The sequence below is a fragment of the Arachis hypogaea genome, chromosome 7 (assembly GCF_003086295.3).
Source record: "Arachis hypogaea cultivar Tifrunner chromosome 7, arahy.Tifrunner.gnm2.J5K5, whole genome shotgun sequence".
NCBI classification, from domain to species: domain Eukaryota; kingdom Viridiplantae; phylum Streptophyta; class Magnoliopsida; order Fabales; family Fabaceae; genus Arachis; species Arachis hypogaea.
Window position 1 is genome coordinate 53,420,267 of NC_092042.1, and position 10,638 is coordinate 53,430,904.

The window sequence follows — 10,638 nt, forward strand, 5'->3', positions numbered from 1 at the left end:
CTCCACAACTATGTCTTACCCCATTATTACTTTTATATTAAAATTAAAAAGCGTGCATGTGTCCTAAATAAATAAACCCTATAATTAATTACTTTTACTAGAAGCCTCTTAAAAGTTAGAGCCGATCCTTCGGTTCTGATGATGACTAGTTGACCGATGAACTCATCAGGCTCTAGTTTAAGTCAAGGATTACCTAGATAAGTAAAGGTTTTGCTTTCTTAAACTTACAAATACTCCATTAGTCCATTATTAATCAGCCTATTTTTGTAAATATTAAAATGTTACAATTATTGGTCATGTCATGATAACCATTTTGATTGTGTCAATCGGATTAATATCATCTAATTTTTTATAAGTACTATATACGAATAAAATCAGCCCAAGATCCCAATATCTGCTTTTATCATGGCCTATTAGAAAAAGGGGGTTTTAAAAAATTAAAAGGGCTAATTACATAAAAATTCAAAAATTTAATTAGAATCAATTTTTAGATAATATTAATTAATTTTTTAAAATTATATTTATCTTAAATATTAAATTTTTAAATTTTAGATTATAATTTTTAAATTCTAAATTTTAAATATTCTAAAAATAAAAATGAATATTAACTAATTAAAAATTGATTCCTAGTCATTTTTCTTCAGTTAGTTCAAAATTCATAAACATATTATCTGAAGCATGCTAACACATTCCTGGAAAACAACTCTCAATTGTATATACTTTTATAATCAATTTTAAAAGCCACAAGGACACAGCACTCTCCTTTTAAAGATAACTAACCTCAAAGCCTCACACTACTTACTAATAATCAAGTATGTTTATCTAATTAGTACTCATCATTATCTGCTAGATTCCCAGATATATAAACTTTGTTAATTAGAATTATATATTAAATTTGTTCCCAGCCAACTCCAAATACGTATTCATCTTTGTAATATTTTATTAAGGATAAGATATAATTGCCTATATTTCCTATTCCTGGTGATTTTGGTCATTTGTGAATCAAAATCCAGTGAGACTTAGCTCAATCCCATGTTGATAATATAATATAATATATTTTCAAAAAATAATACAGTGCTCTCAAAATAACCTTTTGATTAAGAAAATATTGTATAAGTTATTTACAATATAATTCATTATCAGCAGTCCAAAAGAGATATTATGAAAAAGGGTACTGTCCAAATAATTATGTATACTTTTCTCTGTTAAATCTAGAGCAAAAATGATGGCTTTTTTATTTTTAGGCATTTGTAATATGAAAGAATAAATCCTTTTATGTCTTTGATTAGGATCGGAGGAGTACTTATGCTTGGAATGATTGCAAATATATGCATTATGCACCGCACTGATGCAATATATTTATGGTGCATAAAATTAAAAGCTAAAGTTATTCTCACCGAGAATTAGACAAAATTAATAAATGGGACAAGTTATGAGTGATTGATAAAGTTCACGCTTAAGATGAGTGAAAAAGCTTAGTATTAAGCGATTCTATATCAATTTAAGTAGTAAATATTATATTATTGAATAATTTTATAAAAAAAAAACTAATTGTTGGATTCAAATTTTATATATTATAAATTTTTTAAAAAATTTGATATTAATCCAAAATCATATGCTATATCTTTTATATTCTTAAAAGATAACATAATATATTTGTTTCTTTTTTTCGGGACACGGAATATATTTGTTGGTAAAGACTCACGTGCAATTGTCTTCATGTGAAGTTAATATTTGAAAATCGTTAGATGAAGATTTAATTAAACTTGTCAAATCATCTGACGATTCTTAAATATCAAGTTTTCACATATTTGTTTACGTAAATGGTCTTGAAGTGAAGTTCTTTTTTCACCATATTACGATTTTTTTTTTTTTAACGTGTTGGAACTTGTATTTTGGATTTTTGGTAAACCTAAGTATTCTACGAGTTTTTCTGGGTATGAGATTTTGTTCTTTTGGGCCTGAGTAGAAACTGATATCTAGCCCAAACGGAATGTAATGGGGCTCAGACCATTTTTTTCTCCTTTACTAAGTGAAAGTGACGCCATGTTTAGCCCAAAAAATATTTGTGATTAGATGGCATTATTCACAGACAAAAAGAACCAAAATAAAATAAAATAAAATAAATTTTCATAATAGTTTCAGAATGTAATTTTGAGCATAGTTGATTAACAAGATGTTTGATTGTTTTGGGTGAAAAAAACAAAAGGAAATCATACAGTACACATTAATTATGTATTTTTTCTTAATTAACTTAAAGAGTGAAAATTGTATGATATGAATGATTTCAAAATATATCATTTCAAAAATATAAAATATCCAAACATGAATTAATTAATAATATATTAAAAAGGAAATATTAAAATATTCGTAATCTTATTAGTTAATTACATCATTGCAAAGAATAAAGACCCCATGTGGGGTTGCCCTCTAACTTCCAAGGCCACCGATGACTTGTCTCCCACAATGGAAGCCTCATTGTCACTTGTCAGTACTGTCACTAAAAAAAATATCAACGTTTTGGGGTTGGTAGTGTGGTCCAATTACTCTCTTTCTATAGAATTTTTAGTGAAACATGTTTATTCCCTATTTTTATTTCCTATCAAATATTTTTCTAAAATTTTTAATTACTATCAACAATTTTAACGAGTATATATGTTAACAATATTTGATTATTAATTATTAGGATTTCTATGGACGTACACCTTGTGCCACCATTGCCAACTGTATTGGCATATATCATCATTTATAACCTTGACATAAATACATAGCTTCTTTTATTTATGGTAAAGGTAAATTAAAGCTTCTGTAAAGGGTAAACGGTAAAAGTCACTTATTATTAGTTTAGTCTTTAGATTGCACTACTTACATTATCGGATTCCTTGTATTATTATTACTATTATTAATATTGTTCATATTCTCACTCAAATAATAAACTAGATCCAAATTAAGCTAAGAAATCTAAATTCTAAGAATTGGCCTTTTAAAAAAAGTGAATCAGCACACAAATATAAGTAACACTTATTTAAAGTAAGTAACTGTCTTTTTATATCTTTCATCTGTTTTTAGAAGAGAGATTCCAACAACTCTAAAATAAAGAGAGAGTTATCCACCATCAGAAGTAGAACTATTTCAGTGGTTGTTGGTTCGTCTCTTATAAATACCCTGACACACTCCGGTAGGGGTGTTCAAAACCGATCCGGACCAAATTAAACCGACGGACCGAACCGAAAAAACCGAAAACCGAACAAAACCGAAAACCGAAAAAACCGAAAAATATATTTTGCTGTTTTTTTGCGGTTCGGTTCGATTTTCGGTTCTGACCATGAAAACTCGAACCGAACCGATAACTAAAGAAACCCTAAAAAAACCATTAGTTAACCCAACCCATTAGACGGCCCATTACCCCACGGCCCACTCCCCACCCCCTTCAGAAAACCTAGCGTCCCCATTACCCCACCCCCACCCCCACGTCCCCACGCAGCCAAACCTCTCAAAGAAATCCCATTACCCTAACCCCCCAGCAGCACCTCTCTGTCCCTCCCAGCCCCAACAAACAGTGTCTCCCAGCCCCGACCAGCAGCCCCTCTCAGCCCCTAACTCTTCTTGCCCCATTGTCTCCAATCCTCTCAACTCTCAGCGCCTTTTGCTCTCCCTCTCCCTTCCTCGTCCTCCCTTTGCTCCGCCACTCCACCATTGCTGCCGGCTTGCCTCTGGACAACACCAACCCTGACTTGTGTCCCTCGGCCCTGTTCTCTTCCTCGTAGCACGGCTCTCTCTTCGTCGTCCTCCCCGGCACGGCTACGCCATCGTCCTCCACAGCTCCAAGGCCGCAGCAACACACCGTAGTCCTTGTAGTGCCTCTCTCTCCATCGTCCTTTCTGCACTCTACCACTCTGTCTATATCAGCAGATTATCAATAATGGAGCCTAAGTCAGGTTGGTTCTTCTACTTCTGATCCAGCCACTTGTTATTTTTTGCTTCTTGATTTTCTCTGTTCTATTGATTTTATTTACTGTTCTGTCTTCTCTCTTCTGTTCTAATTTTTGCTGGCTGCTGCTACTATTATCTATTTTTTTTATTTGTTAATTATTATTGATTATTGATTTTAATTTGTTAATTAATCATTATTATTGCTGCTGCTACTGTAACTGTTATTGTTAATGGTTTATTCTTATTATTGCTGCTGCTAATTCATTTGAATTTGAATTTGTTAATCTATTAGTTAAAAAAGGGAGACTCCAAATGCAATTTTGGTGGTATTTGTGTGGTTTTGATGAATTAGTGGTGTGATGAGGTTGAAAATAGATAGCCGGTATTATTGTAAAAATTTTAACGGGGGAATTCTTCCTTGTTGGTCTGATGGCTGCTACTATTTTTTGCTTTTAACTTGTTATTAATTCAATGATTTATTGTTATTCTGTTTTTGGTTTTGATTCACTGTTAGTGTTGATATTTAATGTTGTATTTGTGATTTTTTGCAGTTTGATCATAGTATGAGGGATAACATTGGTGAAACTGAAGGTGGAATTGGTGGATATGTAATATTGTAATGCTTTCAATGCCGTCGAACAGCACCGGCGGTGCGGCTCTTTTGGTTTTGTTCTTTTTAATTTGTTCTTGCAGCTTTGGTAATTTGTGGTTCTGTTTGATAATTTCTGTTTGAAAATTTGTGGTTCTGAATCCTTTTCTTGATTTTTTTTATCATGACAGGTATAGGATGCATCCAAAGATATGCAAATCCTCTTCACTGCATTTTGATGACAATAAAGCACAAAATAGGAGCCAATAACGTATATTTGATGGATTGCTGCTGGTTGTTGACTTGTTTATTTCATTGTTGCTGCCTTGCTGGTTGTTCTGTTGAATTACTGAATTGCTTTTGAGTTTTGAAGTGATTTAGTATGATTTATCAAGTGTTGGAGGTTTTGAATTACTGAATTATTGTTGAATTACTTTATTGTTGGTATTGTTGATGCTTGGTTAATGATTTTGTAAATTGCTTGATTTTGTAAATTATTTGTAAATTGATTTTGTTGTTTAATGTATTTCTTTAGTAAGTTTGATGTCAGTTCAAGTGAGAATATGGGTGACACCGGATTGTTGATTTCAATTGTGTATTTGTGTTTGACAATTTCAATGTATAAGACTTTGTGAAATAGTATTTTAGTATTTTGTTTGAATTGATTGAAAAACCGAACAAACCGAACCAAACCAAACCGATTTTAATTGGTTTGGTTTGGTTCGGATGGCCTCGACAAAAAAACTGAACCAAACCGAACCGCAGCTTAATTAGACGATCGGATCGGATGACATTTCTCTTAAAAACCGAACCAAACTGCACCGCAAACGCCCCTACACTCCGGTATAGTTAAGTTTCAATATCCTAAAAATCTGCTTAATCCCTTGTTGATTTAGGCATCGGAATGTCTTGCAGGTACCACCTCCATTCCTCAAACACACACATAACTTGGAGAGTGGCTCTAGGCAAACACAAGTCGACCAATTTACTTATCTTCAGGTTACATACGTAATAATTTAAATAAGGTAAATTCTATGGTGTAGAAATAATTTTTTTTTACACATAAGAAAGTCAACGTGGCATGGATTTAAGAGTGACACATATCTTTTGTTATTATGACTTTATTTAGATTTGACAGACAAATGCATAAAAATTTAAATTTTATCTTTTTCAATTAAATACATTAATTCTTTTTTTTGGACTTGATTAAATACATTAATTCTAATGAAACATTAATTATAAATATATTTTCGTTGTACTGGGCCAAAAAAAATAATTTTTGGATTATAATGAATTGTTATTAAAAGAACATATTTTATTGTGTTTATTTTATCAATAAAAATAATTAATTTTTATTAAATATTCTAAGTATGCCATAAATAATGTTAAATACTATAAACAATAAATATTTAAAAAATAAAAATTCAAATTCAAAGTTTAGTCTCTAAATTATGTATAATACTGAACTTTTTTTACATTTTGTATAAGAAAATAATAGGTATTATTTTCATTTTGTGAGAGTCACTTTAAAAATTTTTGTCATTTCATTTATGAATGGCTGATTTCTGTATATGAAATTATTGTTGTATTATTCTCCGTTATGTAAAAGTAGTATTCTTAATTTAGTATAGATGTAATCATAAATAAATCAGAGAGTCTGATTTGTATTTTAAAAATAAAAAAAAAATAAAGTTCATCAATTGGATGATTAGATTTGTGTAAGTTCACAAATAGGAGAATCAATTTTGTGTAAGTAGTTCACAAATCAGAGAGTCAGTTTTATATTTTAAAAATTTTTAAAAATTAAAATTTACAAATTAAAATGTTAGATTTTTGTAAGTTCATAAATTATTTTTTTAAAATTAATTTATAATATTTTGATTTATAGTATGAATGATAATTTATTTAAAATTACAAATATAACAACAAAGTTAAATTAAAAAAGATGAGGGGAAAAAACTTAAAAAATAAAATTGTAGTATGAAACATAACTAAAATTATTTAGTACGTATGAATATTTTTTAAAATGTTCAATATTTAAAATTATTTGATATGTATGAATATTTATTTATATTCCAGTTTTGCATAGGAATATTTTCTCATTTTTTTAAATTTAATTTTGTTGTTATATTTATAATTCTAAATAAATTATTATTTTTACTATAAATCGAAATATTATAAATTAATTTTAAAAAATAAATAATTCATAAAAAAAATAAATAATTCATGGACTAAAGAATTTTTTTAATTGATTCTTAAATCAAATGATAAATTTTTTTTTAAAGGTATTCTCACAAAATAAAAATAACACTTGTTAATTTCTTATACAAAATGTAAGAAAAATTTAGTATTACTGAAAAAAAATTTTAAAGGTACCCTTACACAATAAAAATAAGACTTGTTTATTTTTTTAATATTTATTGTTTGTAATATTTAATATTATTTATGCATACTTAAATATTTAATAAAAACTAATTAATTTTATTGATAAAATAAACACAATAAAACATATTTCTTTAATAGTAATCCATTACAGTAAAAAAAATATTGTTTATTTTTTGCCTCATTTTTTTGGCCTAATATAACAAATATATCTGTAATTAAAGTTTCATTAGTATTAATATTTAATTAAAAAAAACAAAATCTAAACTTTTATGTATTTATCTTATCACATCTGAACAAAACAATTATAACAAGAGATAAATATCACTCCTAAATTTGTCACGTTAATTTCCTTATGTATAGAAAAAAAAAATATTTTTACACCATAAAATTCACCTTTAAATAAAGTGGTGTACTACTGTACTATATGAAATATTTTTAACAATAAAAAATGTGCGCTATATTGTAATAATCAATCTTGTTCTATTGAAACGAAATGAAATGGTCCACTCATAGTCCCACTAATTAAAAGTACTTAAAATTAAAATTTATAGCAATAATCTTTATTTGAGTAAATCAGTAAATTTAAATAACATTCGCTCTAGCTTCCAAAAAAAATGAGAGGAAACACCAAGATCCAACAACAACTAGAAAATGGAACACCATGATACATAGCTTCATGGATTGAAGCACCCTTATTTCATAGGAAACTGGATCTGCAATGCAAGCTTGTTTTTGAGCAATAGATACCTACAAAATTAAGATCTATTTAACAAGTGCAGCGAGGACTCTGCGAGGGGTGTTGCATGCTCTACGGCCATGAAGGACAGCCAAATTGTCAATCAAGAGAATATCTCCTTTCTGCCAAGGAAGGTCAACAGATTCCTCCTCCAGCATTCTGAGAGCATCTTTGGCCGCATCGAGCGGCAGCGCCTCCCCGTCCGCGAATATCACGGGCTTCTTAGGGTCATCCCAGCCCATGGAGTGGTTGAACCATATACTCTTTTGTCTGCTCTTCACATACTTCACTCCTGGCACTGGCCCTATTGTTTCCTTCACTATTCCATTTTCCAACCATTCCAACTTTATGTTCAGCTTAGCAGCCCTAAACCAATAAAAACATTAATTAACTAATATTTCTCTTTAATTACAGAGTAATACTCTAAATCACTATCTTCAGTTAACTGACCTTTCTTCAGCAACTTTCTTATCATTGGTGGCGAAGGTAGATTTCCAGCCACGGCCAATAGGGGTAGGATCGTCTTCTTCCTGAGTGTGCCTAGTGTAGAACAAGCCAAGCTTCTCTATGCGCTCAATGAACTCAGGGTGCTTCTCCTTCATTCTATCATACACCACGTGGCTCAATACTATTGGTGTTTCTCCTCCCTTCTCCGGCGCCACGTCACAGTAGAAAAACAACTTCCCGGGGTACTCAGGGTACTGTCCAACCACCATAATAAAAAACATTTAGACACCAAATACACGCTTATAAGATAAGACAAGAGAGGGAAGAGAGCGGACCAAGGCCATCTCGTGGTGGAAGTGGATGTTCTGCTCCGGTGGGGACTCATTGGCGGTGAACACACGGCCAATAACGTTGGTGCGGGGAGCGGCGCCACCGTGGTAGGGGAACTCCTCCCAGCCGAAGGCTTCTACGACGTCGTTGAAGTCAGAGGGGTTTTGGATCGGGAATCCTCTGAACACCACGGCACCTCTTTCCCGAATCAGAGAGTCCAGATACTCTCTGTTGCCCTTGATAGACTCCGTAAGTGACACCGTCGTTGCTGCAGGAGGAGCCACCACTGCCGGAAACCTAACTCCGTCGTAAACCTTCTGCTGTGGAACCTGGATCTCCACGAATGCCTCTGATGCCACCATCCTCGATTGATCTGAAATGGTTACTATTGAAGAGAAAATGATAAACTATATAATATATAACAAGACTTGGATTGTGGTCTGGTGAGTGGAGTATTGAGGTTTAGTTTATTTATAGAAGAAAATATGGTTACTAAAAGAGGAGTAATATGAGACATGAGTAACAGTTTTACACTCTCATCTAGCTACCCATCACATTCACATGCATTTGGCAATTTGACATTAATTAAGAAAACACACCAACCAACCCCACTGTCTTCCAAAATGCACAAATCATAATTAAGCCACCACGACCTCAACGTGTTGATATTTTGACTACAAATCATAATTACCAAAGATTATATTTTATACATTTGGACACATATATGTACGTTCGCTCAAGGACAATTTAGTAATATCGTTATCAATTGAATGTAGTGGGGATGCGCTCCTATGCCGTATCTCAATTCTCAAGAGAGAGGTTTGTATTGAATAGTTTTCAGATTTATTTTCAGGGATGCTTCCATAAAGACGCAGAAAACGTCTTTTTTTAAAGATATTTTTTAATAATTAAAATTTAACACATATAATAATTTAAATTATGTTATTTTTATCAAAATTAGGTCAGAAAAATTAATTTGATAAATGAATAGTGAATCAAATTTTGAATATGTCTAAATTAATATTATTTTTTATAAAAAATTACTACAATACCCTTATTATATAAAATGATTAAAATACTCTTATTATATATATTAATTTTGAAAATCCTAAATTCTAGCCCTTTTTCTCTATTGTTATAAGGTTAGAATTTAAAGTTTTTAAAATTAATATATATATATATATATATATATATATATATAATAGAGATATTTTAGTTGTGTTTTATAATAGGGATATTATAGTAATTTTTTATAAAAAATATTAATTTACACCAATTCAAAATTTAATTTATTAATTTTTGTGCTAAACTGATTTGTCCACTCTAATTTTAATAAAAATAATATAATTTAACTGATTATATGTGTTAAATTTTAATTTTTAAAAAACATCTTTAGAAAAAGACGTTTTTAACATCTTTATTTAAGTGGCTCCCTTATTTTTATATAAAATGTGGTGGTGAATTTTCCACATTATATCCGTACCATTGTGCCCGAAATAACAGCTGTTGATGCATGGCCTTATAATTTTAATTTTAATAATTAAATATTTAATCACTGTAAATATATATTAGTTATTCGTATACAATATATATTTATATATTTAATAATTAATTTTAATATATAGTAATATTTTTATAAAATATATACTAAAAATTAATCAAATTATATATATATTTATATAACAATAAATAATAACTAATTTTAATACATAAGTAATATTTTGTTATCATTAAATATTTCTGTTTGTTAAATATTATACCAATCACTTTTTAAATAAGCATCGTACTGTTTTTTAATGTGAAATATTAGGTTGGTAAGATCTTGCGTGTATTAACAACCAGACCAAATAAGTTTCGGGTAAATTATTTTTAATGTATCATAAGTATGCACATTTTAGAAGGGAGTAGAACGTGATTCCCTTATGTTGTCAATTGTTTTGATCTGCTAGTGGATATAAAAAATTAGAATTTTGTTGTCATGTCTTAAAACACTTATATTAAAGTAAAATTTATTATTTGACATTTAAAATTAGCATTTTAACACATGTATGTATCTAATAAAAAATAAAATTATTTTTATTGTAAATAATCTGAACAAACAAGTACTCCAAACAAAATCTGACAATATCGTCAAAATATTTTATTAAAAAAACGAAATATCAATATCATGTATTCATGTGGGTTTTTATTTTCTTCCTCTTCTTGTTTAATTTCGTAA

General features: G+C 29.8%; 1 protein-coding gene and 1 long non-coding RNA gene across 2 annotated transcripts; one reads left to right on the forward strand and one right to left on the reverse strand.

Moving 5' to 3' along the window:
- The first annotated feature begins 3,404 nt into the window (after positions 1 to 3,404).
- Positions 3,405 to 5,159, forward strand: LOC112703089 (uncharacterized). Its single transcript, XR_003154474.2, has 3 exons — positions 3,405 to 3,938; positions 4,485 to 4,583; positions 4,714 to 5,159. It is a non-coding gene; the product is annotated as an uncharacterized lncRNA (long non-coding RNA).
- Positions 5,160 to 7,439: 2,280 nt separating this feature from the next.
- Positions 7,440 to 9,112, reverse strand: LOC112703090 (clavaminate synthase-like protein At3g21360). The gene is made up of 3 exons (XM_025754407.2): positions 8,426 to 9,112; positions 8,094 to 8,344; positions 7,440 to 8,009 (listed from the first exon to the last, which is right to left on the reverse strand). The coding sequence occupies exons 1-3, from the start codon at positions 8,780 to 8,782 to the stop codon at positions 7,670 to 7,672; spliced, it is 948 nt and encodes a 315-aa protein (XP_025610192.1). The 5' UTR covers positions 8,783 to 9,112; the 3' UTR covers positions 7,440 to 7,669.
- Between the last annotated feature and the right edge of the window lie 1,526 nt (positions 9,113 to 10,638).